Here is an 18,013-nt window from a genome sequence, read left to right as displayed (position 1 = left end):
GGGCAGTCGGATGCTCGCCCTGCACTAGAGCTTCTGTCATGGCTTGCCATGCATGGTTTGGCTCGTTAAACACAGTCAGTCAATCAATAAAAAACGGTATGAATATGACCAAACTTCTCTAGCGCGCAGGAACCACGAACACGAAAGGAATAAGTCTGTGGTTTCTGCGCGCTAGGAAAGTTTGATCGTAGAGTACCCACTAGCTCGATCTCTCCCATTGTTAAAACGAATATGAACGTTACATTTTTCGAGAACATTAAATTACGCGACATGTTTTCTCGGTGATACGTTTTCTCCTTTGGAGATGAAATAAAGATTGATTTGGAACAACCTTGCTCGATCGTTAGTATTTTAATTGTCTCGTAGCCAGCGCTAATGCTTGGTGCGGGCGCCCTGGAACCCTTCGAAACAGTTGATCGCGGGCGTTCATATTGCACGTCTACTTTTGTGCGCCTCCATGCGCCTAGCATGAGCCTGGACCTGTCATCGTTTCCTTTGCAGGCGGCTAGAACAGAACCAAATCACGGAGGTCCCCTCACAAGCCTTTGCGCACCTAAAATGGATACGTCGAATGCAAGTTGACCCGCCCTTTGATCTCATACTCAGAAAGGGAACACGTTCAAAAAGTGATTTTGACTGTGCTTTCTTTTTACTTCTGCAGTGATCTCAGCAGCAATGTTATATCGAAAGTAGCCCCTGATGCGTTTAGTGGACTCAAGTCATTGACATCATTGTAAGTGAACTTCACGACATATATTTTTACCCCTTTTTAGGCTACTAATTCATTTCATCTAGTCACCCTCTTCATTTCGTAGAGTCCTCTATGGGAACCGGATATCAGATCTCCCTCCTGGGATATTTCATGGCCTCACCTCCCTACAACTGCTGTAAGTTATACATCCGTTTCTCATGTCAGTTTCTCAGAGTTGGTTGTTTTGAAATATACAGGTTATAACTCGTGACAAGAAACCTAAGTTTTCTTTACGTCTTCGAGAGTCACTACGACAGGAGATCGTTTTTTTTTTTTTTTTTTTTCGTTGCAGTAGTCTAATGGAACCACGTCGGCTCTTTCCGGAGACAGTGCAGGTGACGAGATGACTATGCATTTACGTCTATGTATGACGTTTTAAAGTGGGGGAATGCAAAAAAAAATGCAAATATAACCATGGCAGGTCGATTATGGTCAGGAATATGTGCTGACAAAGTGCCGGAAAAGTACGCGGTGCTCACTTCCAGTGATGGCGCAGTAGTTGAGTGCTGTGACGCTGCCCTCGGTGTTACGCCCTGCCGCCGAAATTTGTCCATCCGGGAATACGACACCGAAACGGCGAGGTTTCAGTGTAACAAGAGCGACGTGCAAGGTGTACCTCTCACACTCGGCATTACTCAGTCACCGTTGAGGGTAACCTTGTAATAGGTGACCGCATAGGTCCTCATTTCGTGTAGCAACCGTTCCTGTCGTCTAATATTACCTCCTAAACAGCACCGCGAGAAGAGCTTTTGTTTTGCACACTTTTCTCTCACCGGACTGACGATTTAATCTCGTTAGCTCAATGAGTGCGAACAGCATTTCCCATCTTGAGGTACCCACCATGCGGAACGAAGACGATCACGACGACGGCGTCATGATAACTTAAGGCACGACAATGACGACGACGTATTTAAGTGATGTCACCTACATACGTCGTCGTCGTTGTCGTCGAATGCAAAACGTTTTCTTTTTGACGCTCCCTATACCTGAGCTATACAACAGCGAATGCGCCGGAATTCCCTGGCTTGTAGGGCTCACGAGGGACGCCAATTTAATCAACAGGACTATTCTGTTGTGTGCCCAGAGTCGTTACTGCTCAAGAAAAATGGCGGCCTTGGTCAGCGGTGTGGCTATGGCGTGCCGATGCAGAAGCGTATGGTTCCCGAAATAGTCTTCTCTCAGAAGCATCGAGAATGCAGCCAGCACCGTTGAAACATTGGCCGCTGCCGTCAGCTCGCTTTCGCCAGGTTTGAAAATTTAATCTGCTCGAACGAAGTCGACCAATGGAAGCACAAATAAGGCTGGCTTCCAGTTCTGCGAAAACAAACTGGCTTTGCGCTGAATGCCGGCACGCTCGCTGATGACAGGCTGTTCACTCGCACCGTATATGTGATGGGCCGCCTTCCTTGTTCTTCGCAGGCTGCTGAACGCCAACCGGATATCATGCATAAGGAAAGACACGTTCAGGGATCTCCGGAACCTGAATTTGCTGTGCGTATATCCTTCCTTCCCCATCTCATGCTTTATGCAGCCTGCGTTCCTTGTGCTTTCCTGCAGCGTCACTGCTCGCCAGCAGATTTCTCTACGGGGAGCCCCGCCGCGCATTAATCATGCAACGTTGGCGTCGGAACGAGAATTGTATAAATTTTAATGGCATACGCGGGGCCGTGTGGACGACGCTGCCTTTATTGCGAGAGCCAAACAAGGACGTAAATTAAAGGGGGCCTATTTCATCGCCCTTTAATGAGATCATAGGAAAGAAAGCTTCGAAAACGGTAAAAGCAAATCTGCGACGCTTTTTGTGTCTTCGAGAAACCGACATTAATTCACGTTGAAGAAATCGCACTCTCAAAACAGAATAAAAATGCCCAATTTTAAGTTGCACTGTAAAGTCACGTGGGTGCACTTGCTCCTTGCTGCTGTACGAGTTAGGCTGATCGATCTATTCCTGCAGGGTAGAGCCGGGGTTCCTTGAAATATATATCACCTTTTGGATTGACTCGCCGCTTGCGATGTTGAGCGTGTCTTCTTGCCGTCGATGCCGATGGCCGGAATTTGGGGCATGTCGAAGTAGCAGGTCTGACTTGATCAAATGGAGACATCCTGAACAGCGCCAACGCAGGCACCGACTTTGGAGTCGAGTGCGCACGAAAATAAACTAAAGTTTCTGCTGCCTTATACCCGAGATACACCGAGCTGAAAAAGCGTGTAATCATGGGCATGGCGATACGTTTTATGCACCGGATGTTTTAGCATAGGAAGGCTTGTTACAAATTGTACGATAGACACACTGACTGACTGAATAAACTTTATTAAAACCAGCAAGAGGTGGTGTCTGGGCCTAGGCCTCCCACGTGGGGACGTCGAGGTGTTGCCTCTTCGCCGCCTCGCAGGCTTGCTGGGTCGCCCAGAGTTGGTCGTCGAGGTTGGAGCTACGCAGGGCAGCGTGCCATCTCGACGAGAGGGTCCTGGGGTTAGTGTCGGGGTATTGTTGTGTACAGTCCGAAAGCATGTGTGTAAGTGTGGCTGGCTGTGTCTTGCAGATATGGCACGTGGGATTGAGGTAAATGTCTGGGTGTAAGGTGTAACGAGGGGTAAGTGTTGGTTTGTAGCAGGCGGAAAGTTGTAGCCTGCGCTCGGGATAGCTTGCTGTGCGGGCCGGGGAAAGTCCTACGCTCTAAGTAGAAGGATTTCACTACATCATTGTAGCGTGTCAGACGATCCCTACCGGTGGGGGCAGCCTCCCCATCTCCCGCGCGGTTAACGAGCCCTCGCGCTAGGGAGTGGGTAACCTCGTTGAGGTTGGGGAGGTGCGGGTGGACGGTGCCTACATGAGCTGGGAACCAGACGAGTGTAACCTGATGGTCGGTTGAGTGGGTTGCTTGTTGCAAGATGCGCAAGGCTTGGTGGGAGATACGGCCGTTGATGTAGTTAACAGCGAAACGGGAATCAGAGACGATGGTATGGCATGTTGGGTCTAGTGTGGCTAGCGCGATGGCCACTTCAGCTTCCTCAGCGTATGGGGTTACTAGGCTGATAGCATGATGGAGAGAGCCTTCACGTGTGGTGACGGCTACAAAGCGGGTACCGTGGGGATATTCGGCGGCGTCGACGAAACTCACACCGTCGTTGCGAGCAAGGGCTTCGTCGTTGCGAGCAAGGGCAGCGAAGTTATTTTTTAACGACACTTTACCTGCGCCGGTTACCTAGTTCATTAGCCAATATTCATTAACATTTTAAATAAGTACAGTAGGACATGTGTTGCATCTGATAAATGAAGCCGATCAATGCTCATGTCCACTTAGTAGGAATCCTCGAAGTTTGATACTGCAATGCACGAGGTTTGCTTTCTGGCAATTTCAGCTGAACACGTCAGTGGCGTGAATTTCGCTACAAGTTTTCCGACACGTGTATTAAAATTGGCACTAGTCATGTGATACTTAGCAAAGTTGCCTTAAGCTTTAGCAGGCTTGAATTAAACGATTCCATGATGCCATTCACAATAATTGACAAACAATTACTGAACCTTGGCAAAATTGAAGTTGATTAGCGATTATTGCACAATTTATCATGTCCGCCAGCCCGTGTCGCAGCGCTATTAAGAGGGCAGCTTGACCTCCTTCCCACCCCTTAGTACAGTAGAACGTATTAGAAGGTCGGGGATCCAACCGCCGCTATTAACTTGACACGTGAATGCCGAATTGTTTTACGCTCTCGCGCTCTCTCTTTGCCCTTCATCACGTGCCGGCGTCATGACATTTTCGTCAAGCGGTGCGTAAAATGAAAAGTAGTGCCACTTCAAGATGAAAAGTGGTGCCATAATTTGATTCCTAATTAGTAGTTGTCACACGTGACCACACCATAATAGATTTGCGGACTGTTTGCAACTCCGTCGAAGCTATCTTGGAGAGAAAGGGGCAATGCACTGTTGCTAACCAGAAAGGCGTTTGGTTGTTTATGGAGAGGGGATTAATAGACGCGGGGAACGGCATGCACACGCAGGGACAGCTTCATTCGCAGAGGTAGCCGTTCTGAAAAGGCACAAATGTTGTGCCTTGTGGGCTGACGAGCGGTGAGGTTAGGCAGTGCCTCCTCTATTTTTTCAATGCCAGTGCAATCGCTCGCTCCCCAATGGGAGCCGTTGGTGCGCCTTAGTTCAGTGAGTTGCCGCGATGTGACGCTACCCAGAGGGTACGACTCAGCACATCCACAGCAGGGAACCACTCAGCACATCCTGATGGAATGCGACGGGATCCACCCAGCGAGAACCGTATAGGTAACGTGCAACTCCCAGAAGCGCTTGGTTTCAAAGTGGAAGGAAACATAAACAGATCAGCCGTAGAGATCAGCAAGAGACGATTGGAGTACTGGTGGAAAAAAAGCAGGGAAAAGATGGATACGACCTGATCTCTTAAAATCATAGGCAGCGGCACAACGTAAATTTTTGAAAAAGAAAAATAATAATGAGAGGTATACAAAAATTCTAGATAAAGAACATGTATAGTATACCTGATTAAATCGAGCAGGCTAGGTGACTATTTGTCGCCGCCCCGTTTCAAAGGGGATGCCAATAAATCATCATCATCATCGACTGCTTGCGTCACGCGTTCGTCTGAGCCACTGAGCGCGCGCCGCTGCCGTTCCGGAGGTTCCCGGAGTGGATTACTTCCTCCGACTTCTGTCGTGAGGCGCCACCCAGAGGGTACTTTTCCCCACGACCGTAAAGCAGGCGCGAACGCTAGCCGACGGGGGGAGAGTAGGAAAGGGCGATCGGAGAGCGTGGGGAATGGTTGGATCGGCCGCATCTGGCTGGCATTGAAAAAATAGAAGAGGCGCTGGGTTAGGTGTTCAACGACAGGGAAGCAGGGAAGTGGCGTTGAAGCTCTGCTGTAGCTGGAATGCTGTAGCTGGAATCGTGATTTACTAAATGAATGCGGCCATGTCGCCAGGAAATGCCATTGCTCATAATACAGGTGGAAGTAGTGGAACACACTACAGAATGTACATAGGGTTACATTTATTATTTACGCACAAATCCTGCGATGTCGTATTGGCCCTGCTGTAATTGGGGCAGGAAATAGATGCGAATTACAAAGGTGCATAAACGGGCCTTGAATACCAAGCGAGAATTTCTACGTGTAAGGAGAAATATTGTATTGCTGGAGCCATGTAATCAAGAGCATGCAAAAAGAAGCGGGACAGTTGTTTCAAAGTGGCACTCCAGGCAAATTTTCGCCGTCGCCGTGATGTTCCATATAGAGGCCAAATGCGGTAAGATCCTATTGCGCCCCGCGCGATCTATGATGCGGGTGCGAGGGAAAGCGTGCGAGGGTGAGCCTAGAAGGATGAGGGTAGCTACATGGCTTGTTGGTATGGCATCTACTTTGTTGTAGCGCGAACCGAGCCATAGGGACACAGAAAGGCACATTTGACACACAGCGCTAACTTTCAACAGATTTATTTCCATTTCTCTTTGCTACTTATACCCTCAAAACGACATAATACACGTGTACATACACGTAGCTCGGTAAACATGAACAAGAACGAGAAAAAGGATGGTTACTTGATGCGCGTCGTCTTCCCGAGCTCCCAATCTTCGAGGTCACATGATCAAGCGGGCGATAGGGGGCGGTGGGAGTGAGCCCGGCCGCGGCTGCGCATGGTTGTCCGCGCGGCTGAGCCCATACGCGGCACTCGCGCCATGTCTTGGAAGTCACCTGCGGCGCATGCAATTGAGCCGACAAGAGTGTTGGTTTCATGCGCGCTATGTTCCCGCGCACTTGGTGCTGGAGGTCGCCTAATCTCAAGTTTCCGAGCCGCTGTGAAGCTGGAGGAAGCACGAAGCGTCCTCTCCTCGCAGCCGGCGCCTGCGTGGGCGTAACAGCATGCTTGTTATTTTAATAATAAAAAAATAACTTACGTTTACTGTAATTTATACGGGCGATAAAACTACAAAGCTTACTTAGTGTATTTGTCTAATACTTCGCTATCGCTATCACTGGTTCGCCTTTCGGGCGAAACTGCGACCTTTTGTTGTTGTCTTATATTTAAGCGCTCTTCTATGTTCCCGAGCTTCTTCGTTGTGATCTGTAGTGAACCACATAGCTATGATTGAAGTAGACTCGTGCTTCCTGCCGCAGTTTGGACACTGTTCTCAGTTTCACAAGCAGCGCGATCATGACTGCCGCCACACCGTCGGCACCGCAAGGCAAGCCTGCAAGCGCTCGCTGCGGGTCCGAAGTGCTGTCATTTCGTCCATTATGGGACATTAGATATAGTGTGTCAATATACTGATGTACGCGATAGCGAAAACAGCCTGCTCCGGGGCAGTTTCAGTGGCGAAGACAATGCGGACAATTTATGGTGCTTCTAGACGCAGTACCGATCGCACTGGTGCTCTCTGGAGTAGCGTAGCAAGGATTTATTCGTGAGAGTGTTCCGCCGGGCACTCTCTCACCCACATCACAGTTACTTCGGCGGTGCTCGTAGGCTTGAACATATATGCCAGCAATGACGATTAACGATTAAAATGCGCTCTGTGGCACCACAGGTACGCGTGTCAACAGCCAACATATTTAGCCTACCGTGTGGTCTAACATGAAGAATGCTATCAAGAACAACTAGCTCCTCCAAACTGACTTTGGATCACAGTTAAGCCTTGTCGAGAAACGCGTGGCTCTGTCAGGGTGCCTTTTATCACGTGATATCTTTTTGCATTACGGCGGCGTTTGAAGGGCAACACCTCATTGAAGTTGTCCGAGCCTTCTGCGGATTGCACGGTTGCGACCATGTAAGTGATTATTGTCGCAGAAGAATCTCGCATATCAGATAGATCATCGTGACCTGCAGGTGGAGGTGTTGTGAAAGCCGCGTCGGTGGTGACGGGGGCACCTTGGCCAGGAGTGTAACTGATGAGCTCGCTGGGGACAGGGCTGGAGGAGCCACTGCTGGAGTCTGCTGCTCGCAAGGTGTAGACGAAGCAGCTAGTGTGACGTAGAAGGCACTTGCAGGCCTGACGCTCTCCCAGGATGGCGATCGAAGCTGCGGCCCGGGCAGTGCCCCACCTGCCGCAGGCAACATGCCCGAAGCTTATGGGGTCACAGCCCTCGGGGTCGCAAAACCGGGCACAAAAAAGGAAACGACGAGCTAAAGATACTGAGACGTTGGTTGGTTCTTCAAGACTAAAAACGGCGCAACCCACACTGGGGGATCGGACATCAATCGGGCAGGGCAATTAGGTTCAATAATAATAATAATAATAATAATAATAATAATAATAATAATTTTGAGGAAGAAAGTTGAAAGTAAATTAGCAACTGGAAAAGTGAAATTAGAAGTTAGCTTATATAGATATAAAGTCTATAGTAACTAAATACAGTAAATAGTCATGAATTTTAAAAAGAAAAAAAAAGAGAAATTTAGCATGACATTTGTTTCGTCTCGCCCAGAAAATTGCGGAGAGCATCACAAACGTTCCTGTGACTAAAACTGAGTCCGGTAGCGCCAAAGGAAAGGACCAGTGAAATAATCAAATTCAAGCCAAGCTTTCGGAAACGTTGTTCGTAAAATATTTTCCTTTGAATCGTAGGAAGGCGACCTTCTCCCCCCCTCCCCCCCCCCCAAAAAAAAAAAAAAGTGTTCCAGCGATTCACTCTCTTCGTAGAATGAGACAAAGGTGATATGGTAGACCAAGCCTGTGAAGGTAAACGTTGAGTGAGGGGAGTCGGCAACGTAGTCTCCTAAGCGATACATCAGACTTTCTATATTGTACCACAATCTATTGCTCCAAGGAAAAGTTAATTCAGGGGCGGACGATGAGGATTTCGGAAAGTTATTCACAGAGAACTGCAGGAGCAGTGCGAATGCTCCCTAGCTTCGTTTACTCTCACGAAAAGAGTAATATAAAGAAACTGATACAGTATAATTTGAGCGAGCAGTACAATAAACTACCATCTCAAGGGAGAAATCCTTATCACCGTTTGTCTATAGGTTCCCGACTTCATAATTAAACCGAAACTTGTAATCGTCGCTCTAGTGGGCGACACGGTTTTGGCTTTACGACTTCTAATTTGCGTGCACGTTCGTCGTGGGGAGGCGGTGCTTGTGATAGCCTGTCGCACACATTATCGACTAGTATTGAGAACTGATGTGGTTTCTTGCGCCAGGTTGTTTCGGGAAACGTGGCTTCTCGGCGAGTGCGTATCGATATCTTACCGGGCTGGTAAAACATTATATGACAGAGGTGATCACTTGGCGTAGTATTATAAATAACGAAGGGCTACAGTAACGCGGGACACGAAAAGAGTAAACAAAGTAAGCGCGTGGAACTTTTCAGAATTTGACAAACTGAAAAGGGCAGCGCTATATACGCAAGGGGCAGAACTATATGTGCGCGGTGCGCAGCTACCCCTAGAAGGTTATAGGAAATAACTAAAAATATTTATCAATCTCCCGCGTGGCGTGAAATACAGGTGGCAGTCAACCATTGACTGTCGTCGTATTTGCAAACTATGGGGCTTGTGTCGGGCTCTTCGTCGGGAAGCCTACCTCTATCCTTTCTATATGAGCGCTCTGCAAAGCGCACTCTTGGCTTTCGTAATCTGTGAGCCATGGTGACGCGTAGGTGGAGGCGCGAAGCGGGCCGTCAAGCATCTGCGTCCAGGCCCACGCGGCGCGTCGTCCATCCTCTTCGCGGCAACGGCGTGACGAGGAGTTGGCGGCACACAAGCCGGGGTCGAGGATGCTTGCGAGGGCGCTCGGCCGTGATGATGACCACCGCCGCGCGATCCTGCGAATCCCCTCCCTTTCTTCGGAGGAATGACTATACACTAACCAGCGACTCATCATCATTTCTCCGCGCCGCGTCGCGCGCTTCTAATAAAAGCGCACGGTCCGTATAGGTTGCCGCGTCGGCCCCCTCCCAATATAAATAACACCTCTGCTGCTGGTTGCGCGGAGTCCAACGGAAGCCGCGCACGATCAAGATTCGGTTCGGGTCTAAATGCGGCCCGGGGATTTTGTCGCTTCCAGAAAAGGTGCGCGATGTGTCGCCAACCGTGCAGTGGGGGCTGCCGCCCTTGGGCGACAGTCGCCGAGCCGGGCTGATGGAAAGGCTTGGCATCCCCCGAGTTGTCAGCTATGATGAATAACCAGTAGAGAGCAGCTGGAAAAAAAAAAAAATGGGGGTGAAATATATATATGGTCCAGTGAGATCCCAATTGCGCGCTTTACTTGGCGCGGTTTTACGAAAGCATTATTACGCGCCCTTCGCTTTACTTCACAGTGCTCCTATGAGCGCATGCGACAAACCTATAGTCGGCGAGAGAGAGAGGATGCATTGAAAGGCAGGGAGGTTAACCAGGGCCGGTATTTTGTAGCGATGCGTTATGCTTTATTCTATACTAGTGTTAACATCCACCGCTCGATCACGGCCGGCTGATCCCGTTGATAACGTGAGCAGACCGTCGCTCTGACACTGACCAAGCGCGAAAAGGCATTAGCATCGGAAAGGCATCGCTACAAAATACTGACCCAGAGGTTGTTCCAGTTGGTGTGATGTTATTACCTGTAAGGGGACACAAAGGATAATGGCAGAATAGATTAGTTAATATGAGCCTCCCGCCCAGCTTGTGGGCTTGGGAGCAGCCGGTTGCTCATATTTTTCGGTCTTTCCGCAGTGCCCTTTCCCGAAAACTATAAAAATAGAAAAGTGTACTTAATTGGCGTGAGTATTCCTCGGTGATCGAACACTGTTCCTGGCATAGCAAGGTTGTGTTCCGGTGTGCGATTACCGCTGGTCGCGGCAGTTATTTGGTTTTTTAACGACAATAATTGGATAGTTATTTCGCCCCTGTTGCGAAAAAGAAAGGTAAAACATGATAAAAAACAGTGATTTGATGAAAGTGATTCATCGTCAGCTATATTACCACCAAAGCTTATTGCTCGTATGCAGATAAGGCGGCCCCGCTGTCACATCAGACCGAAACGCCCCGTGACGACTAGGCCGAGGAAGTTGTAAACCGAACGTTTCGGCCAGTCGCGGCAGCTACTGATACGGCACGGCACGCTTTGCCTGGCAAGCATGTGCGGCTTGTTTTCCGGTCAGGATTTGCCACGCCATGCTATCATTCAAACTTCGCCCCAAACTTTTTTTTGTAAAGTAGCCGTCTGACGCGCAGCGGGACGCGCTCAGTCTCGATATTGCCTCGATTTGGAATTCGATCACGAATATATCGAATTAGGTACGATTTTCAAGATTTTTAAAAGATTGGTGTGCGTGAAAATGTCACTGCCTCCAAATTTGCCGTTTAGACAACTGCCCCCAAGGCACTAATAAAGAAGTTAATTATTTTTAATTGGTCTTCTGAAGCTCACGTTATTAGTGGCAAAGCATGTCCGCCTCGCCTAGGAACTCGTCTGCAAAAACACCACGTTCGCTTCGCTCATTACTTTTTTTTAATAAAAAATCTGTATGGTCTAAAAATAAACTGTATAGCGCACCACCACCGGTGGCGGCTCAAAATCAACTTACAGTGTGGCCAATGCCATGAGGCGCGCGAGCCACTCAGAGAAGCCAATGCGCAGGTTGTGTCTGTGCGCGCCATATCATTCCGCGCCTGTGCCAGCCGGGCTCAGTCTTGGTTAGCCTTCACTGTCTTTCATTTATCGTTCTTCCTTTCTCTATGCACTGTGTTGGCACGGTGAATTTCGTGACTCAAGACGCGTAAATTTTGCCGCGCCTCTTAGTATTCGTGATTTGATTGACGTTCGTTGACGAACAAGTTTTTGTGGTCAGTGATATCGACGAACATAAACCCATACTCAACGGTAAGTGTTCGACGTGAGCCCGATCGGCCGCACACTGCTATCGAAAAAAAAAAAAAAATCTCACCAGCATGATGTTCCAAGTTCAGATGAAGGCGGCGAATTATTCGCGCTAATTAAGCAGACTTCAGATGCGGCCTGGATGAAGCTTCCAGAGGATAGCGTAGTTTCACAAACAGAAAAAACAAAACAATAGCACGTAAATGAAACTCATTGTATGGCACTCAAATATGTAGAAATCCCGCACGCCCGGTTTCTCTGTGCTTATACTGTCCTTTTAATTTCATGCACCCCCGACACTGTTGTTCGTGCATCAGTCGTGCCGTGTTGAACCAACCGCGGCTGCTTTTGTTGACAACTTCCACGCCGAGGCACAGCTAGGCCAGTGGTGGATCCTGCGTCATCACGATTTCTCAGAGCAACTGCAGTTCTCTGCTTTCGTAATGGCCACTGGGCTGCTTGAAACGACCGAGCGATGGAAAATTACGGTAGCACAGAGCATGGGCCGCCGGTTGTAAAAGAACCGCCTTTATCGGAACGACGCTGCCGAGAACCGCCGGGGCGCGATGGGTTCGCACGCCCCGGGGTCGTTTGAAGACGCTGCTATCGCCGCTCTCCCTGCACCTGCATAGTTGCGGGCACATTTTATTGCCGTGTCGAAATGACCTTTCATTCGCCACCGTCCGGGAGCTTCCCATCTTGCTCAGTTATATTCACTTGCTGTCGGGCTTTTGTTCATTTTCTTTTTTGTATGGAAAGATTATGTTGCTTTCGCAAACTGCGGAGCGAATAGGATGACACGACGGCGTGATTGTGAAACTTTTGCACATCATAGCGGTACGACAACAATATTTCATAGTAGGGATGTTAATATCTCGGCGGTACTTTCGTCTAGGCTGTACATTTCGGGAGTCTATTTAGTTTCGGGAGCACCAACGTGGCACGCCTCCTTTACGGGAGCGCGCAGGGCTACGCTTACATTGAGAATTGCGCAGAGGACCGACTCTCCCCGCCTGAGCTGAAACGCGCATCTAAAGAGAGCAAAAAATGAAAATGGGCATAACTTACTGCGATAAAAAAAAATTAAGCAGCACGGCAAAAGCGCGCGCAGGGGCGTGAATTCTTTCGCGGCTGTGCATAAGCTCTTTTTCGCGTCGAATGTTTCATTTCGAGCGCTACCGCGTCGTAAGAGCGGCCGTGGTGCCGAAAGTGGGGCTGAAGATAGTATGCAGATTGCTTCTCCCGGTTGGTCAGTTTGTTCTGCCTGCATGCTGTACCCATTTACGTGAGTGTAGTCCCAGAAGCTCATATCTTTGGCGCTGGTTGTTATAATCTTAATACCAGGCTTCCTACCTTGCGGTGTTTGTACAGTAGTCTGGGTCATATAATGTGTGGTACTAGAAAACGAAGTACGCCCTAGCGACACAAAAATTGGGCTAATGTATATAGGCCCTACCTTGGCCATACATTGGACAGCGGCTGGCCAAAATATGACCAGCCCCGCCTGCAGTGCTGCTTGGGCACGTAGCACTGGGAGACTGTTTCCTTTAATGCGAATACCATTCGGGGGCAGACCAGTTTTCTCTTTGGCTATCTACCTATCCCATAAAAAAATGTGGGTCGATCCTAAAGGTTGTGCAGTCTAAAATGTGGGCCGTTCACCTGGATATGTGTCACTATGTATGTGCCGCTCTTCAGTGTTTGACGCTAGCTTCGGTGACAGTGTGTGTGCCACTGGGTATGCGCGGACTTCACGGCGGCGCCGCTGTAAGGCGCAGCGTGTCCCGAGGGAAGCGTGTGAGGGGAGCTCGGCTGCAATGCACGTTTAGTCTATTCGAGCTTACTTGGGTATTCATCGTAGATGAGTTTTGGCCGAATTGTTTCAAGGCGTTCTTAGGGTATACTTGACGCACTTTCCGGGGGCCAGATCCATGTATGTTTGTATCTAACCGTTTTCCCGCCTAAGTCCGAATGGGTAACTCGTCGGGCTGCTGGTCTCAGGCAACAAGCTTCGAAACCAACCATCGGAGCAACTCGGGTCACTGAATATCTGGCAGTGTGTACATGCGTGCCGTTCTTCGTCGAACCTGATTCACGACGACATGGGTCACTGTATACATGCGGGACTGGGTATGTGAAGAATCTGTCGCCGACTTGGAGAACTGGGCATATAGTGTGTGCCGCTCTTCAATGAACGACGCCAACTCGGGTAATGTGCCGCTCTACAATGACACCCGCCGTAGTGACTTGACGTGTTGCGCTGCTAAGCACGACGCCGCGGGATCACATCCGGCCGCAGCAGCCGCATTTCGATGGGGGCGAAATGCCAATTCGCTCCACAAGGACGAAAAAGATCCCTTAAACTTATCCGATGCTGAGCGGAATGGAACCCATGTCACACGGTTTCCTCAAGGACAGCAACCGGACGCTTTAGCAGGCTGCGCAACAAATGCACCGGGTACGTGCCGCTTTTCAATTAACGCCTTTCACGTCAACGCTTTAGCGAGCTGCGCCACGAATACACTGGGTGTGTCTTCGATGAACCTCTCGCCAGCTTTGGATGTGCCACTGAGTGTGCGGCAAGCGAGGCACCGATTCTGAGCGTTCGCAGGCACCGGGGCGCCACGCTTCTCGTCTTGGAGGCCACGCGCGGACTTCTCGACAGTGCCACCAGACGCCGCAGAGTGTCCGGAAAGAAGCGCCAGAGAGGAGCCCCGTTGCCCCATGACACGTTTCTCGGCGTTCGCATGCACCGGCGCGCCATGCATTTCGGAGGCAACGCTCAGGCTTCGCGGTGGCGGCGCTAGAGGGCGCCGAGTGCTCTTAAGGAAGCGTGAAACAGGAGCCCCGCTGCAGTACACGCCTCATACACAACTCGTTTCGACGGTGGCAATACGTTCAGTCTCGATATTGATAGAATGCGAAACGCATTACCGTTGGCAGTCATCGTAAGGTGGGTTCCGCCGAATTTTTATGGCGGTTTTAGAACGAAAGTCTTAGAGACTTCCGTTCTGTCTGAAATATGCGGAGTCAGCTGTTTTTTGGAGCACTACTTGCCGCGGTATGAGGCGTTACGCAGCAACACAGTTACGTGCGTTTTCGTCACTCTTCTAGACTAGTTTCCGAGACATCGCGACTACGCTGTAGTCATCTAGACAGATACTCTTATAGGTTCAATCTAAATAGAGGTGGCTAGCTCCAAGGCAGAGCAATTCTTAACGCAGCGTTTCTGCGTCTGTGCTTCATCACAGTACCGCCATTTTTTTTACCGAAGGATGCTAAGGATGCTCTCTAGTGCAGTGAACACTTCTACGGGCCGGTTATTCTCCTCACTGAAGTACCTTATTACAACAGACAACTGCTCGTGGTGTCCACAGTCACTAGTCTCATCGCATACGAGAGACAGTTATGCCTTCCAGGCAGTGAATAATCGATTGCATCATCGCAGCATGCAGTGCCTCAATGAGATCGTTCTGCGTTCTATTGCTGGTGTACAAAGGATTTTTCGGTTCAGAATCAAGGTGAGCTTGCAAGACAGGATCATATTGCTTCAAGAGATTACCGATCTCTAGGAACAAAGCTTTTTCTGTGCTTTCCTCGCTTTCGTTATGGCCTCTAAAGGGCCTGCCACTATTCGCGAGTAGAATTAAAACGTCAACAAAACGCTGTAAAAGTTCTCGGTTTCTTTTATTGCGATAGCAATTATATGGACACTCAAAAGCAGATTTCTGCCGTCGGCGTCGCCGTCGCCGTGAGGTTCCGTATGACGTCAATGGAGATGAAATCGTCGCCGCGCGCCGAACGCTGTATGTGCGAGTGAGAGGGCGCGAGGGGCGCGCGCTTTCACGGGGAGTGAACGCACGGCGGACTCGGAACAAACGCGCGTTCTGCGCCGTGCTCCCTTAAGGGCTGCAGAAGTAGGCGTCTCTTTCCTCCTTTACAATCACCATATATGTAGAGCAAACTCGCCTTCTTCCGACGCGCGAGAGGCCGTGGGGGAGGGGGGGAGGGGGAGGGAAGGGAGGCGACGTTTAGCTGTGGCACCAAGTGCCTATTTATATCAGAGGCTCCGGCAACAGTCACCAACGCCGCACGCATTTTGAGCGAACGCGGGCAAAACGCCGACGGCGTCGACAACCGTTCTGCGTGTTGCCGGTGCTGCTGCATGTCCAAATTTATACAGCTGATAAAGCTAATATCATTACTCCGTATAGCTCTCTACAAATTTGCTATCGCAATTGATGCTTCGCCTCTCAGGTGAAACTGCGACAACTTTTTTTCATTTTTCTTCTCTCAAAACGACACGCGTCTCGTGATTCTTATCTAGCAGTTCACCTACAGATTTGCATTTTTTGTAAGAGTTCCAGCACAGCATGCTATTTAAGTGACTGTCGGACTTTTCATGAAGCCTGAACTTCTCTACGGCTTTCTTCCATCTGTTGAAGCCCACGGAGACGAATGCTGGATCTGAATGACCCTTCCACGCTGAACTCTGCTGCGGAAAAGCGCGACAGCAGAAGCAAAACGCAGCGTCTTTCTCTATGCTATATTCCAACCAGTTAAACTCGTCGTATCAGCGCGCGCAAAACTTTCGCGTGCCGTTCGCCGTTTGTTTCTGCGGGTAGCAATTCAAACGCGGCTGAATAGGACCACGCATAAGCCTGGTGCGCCTGTCAGTGTGAAGGTCGTCGCACGGCAACGGTCGCGAAGGGTCATCATCACTCGGTGCGCAGCTGAACGTATTCGTAGTAGACGCTGTTCTTCGTCGCAACTGAGTTCAGTCTGGCAGTTGTCGTCTCCTTAGCAAGAATGTGATACTTGGAAGGGGGATGTCCTCGAGGTGTTGATTTTCGGCCACCCGGTGGGATGGTTCACTGGCACTGGCAGTCTCACATTCATGAGGTTCTGAAAACAATTTTGGTCCTTAGCTCAGGCTACGAATACTACCGACTTGGAGCCTATTCTGTAAATTTAAACGCAAGCATGAAAATGAACAGCTTACCTGTAGAAAGGAGCCAAGCTCGTAGCCTGTCTCCTTGCGCTTTCTCTTCAGCCAACTTGTTTCGTCGGGAGTGCCGAAACTGAGCTCCAGAAGGCTTGCTCAGTGCCATGGCATCGTTTTCTGCACAGAAAAAAATTTAAAGCTGGATGAGCTGCGGCAGTCGCGTACGCAGGATTTTTTGGGGGGCAGAGGGGGAGAGGAGGGGGGTCATATGGTAATTTTTCTAGGCGAATCAGAAGGGGATGGGTTCGTGTACAAGTAAAGACATACGTACAAGTGTACATAAAGCCCATAAAGAGGAGTAAACCTGCAACTAGAAATGAAACAAAGTGTAACCCGCTGGTACGCCTGTTGGGGAAACGAGGAAACGCATTAAGGAAACTCCCGAAAAATTAACTCACGAATCACGCTTCCAAGAACAAGTAAACAACAAGAGATAGAGAAAAGTAAATATTTCAATCAATTCACTCAGGTCTGGAAGAATTTTTGTCACTGATCCCGTTAAGGGATTGCAATCGCCGGGCGGATTCCAAAGGCTGACGTATCTGCCCCCCGAAACGCCCCACGAAAGCACGGACAATTTTGAGGGGTGCGCCAGCGAACGCCGGTTGTGGACCAAAGACCGAGTCAGAGCCGAGAGTTGATAACACAAACACAATATATTCTCAGTTAAGGCAGTACAAACAACAGAAAACCATGCACACTCGGCTGGTAACAATCACAACTCAATTCACATCGCAACTCACTCTATATCTCAGATAGTGTTTACAACCACGGAACCAACAGCAAATCACGCTACAAATGCAATCACATGCACTACAACCTATTCGAGAACACTTAAAGTCCTGAATATTCACAAAGTGAGTCCAGTCCGCAACTCTTGTAAAGTAACTCGAATGTTTCTCTTCCAGGAAACACTCACGCAAACTCCAGCGCTGATCGCCGTTCCTTACGTCGTCGGTCCCGAATGCCACTCTTCCAGGAGGCACTCTTCAAAGTCGTCGCAGCTCCCACGACGTCGTCACTCGTTTCTTCCAGATCGACTGACACCAACCAGCACCAAACACGTCTTCTTCGACCGACCGAACGACTCACACTTCAACGTAGTTCGCCATCTCCGCGGCTCACTTCAACGCGGCTTACACCACATGGACTGGCTGACTGCTCCCCACCGCTGCACCCTTTTATACCCTCGCGCCCGGCCTCCAGAAGGTTCTTGTGTCTTCTTTAGCGTGCAGCACAGTGGAAGCTAGCGAACGTTGTAGACTTCACTGGCACCTTCCATCCGTGGCGGCGTCACGTGATGATTTTCTTTCGCAATCATTCGATAGTTCTCTAGAAGCCCGACGCGGCAGCCGTTTCCAGGGGTGAGAAGGGTTTTTAGTCGACGGCTGGCCATTGACGGGTTGGCGCCTGGCGCTGCGTCGCGGCGTCTT

General features: G+C 49.6%; 1 protein-coding gene across 3 annotated transcripts in view; it reads left to right on the top strand.

Moving 5' to 3' along the window:
* LOC119457450 (protein slit) overlaps positions 1-18,013 on the top strand; it is a 287,783-nt gene that overhangs the window by 198,396 nt on the left and 71,374 nt on the right. For all 3 annotated transcript variants that reach the window (XM_037719017.2, XM_049665112.1, XM_049665113.1), the window contains 4 exons: positions 502-573; positions 662-733; positions 816-887; positions 2,171-2,242. In XM_037719017.2, the coding sequence (XP_037574945.1) occupies positions 502-573; positions 662-733; positions 816-887; positions 2,171-2,242 (288 nt within the window). The remainder of the gene's footprint in view (positions 1-501; positions 574-661; positions 734-815; positions 888-2,170; positions 2,243-18,013) is intronic.

The sequence above is a fragment of the Dermacentor silvarum genome, chromosome 1 (assembly GCF_013339745.2).
Source record: "Dermacentor silvarum isolate Dsil-2018 chromosome 1, BIME_Dsil_1.4, whole genome shotgun sequence".
Lineage (NCBI taxonomy): Eukaryota > Metazoa > Arthropoda > Arachnida > Ixodida > Ixodidae > Dermacentor > Dermacentor silvarum.
The sequence above is the reverse complement of the archived record's forward strand: the minus strand, read 5'-3'. Positions and strand labels throughout refer to the sequence as shown.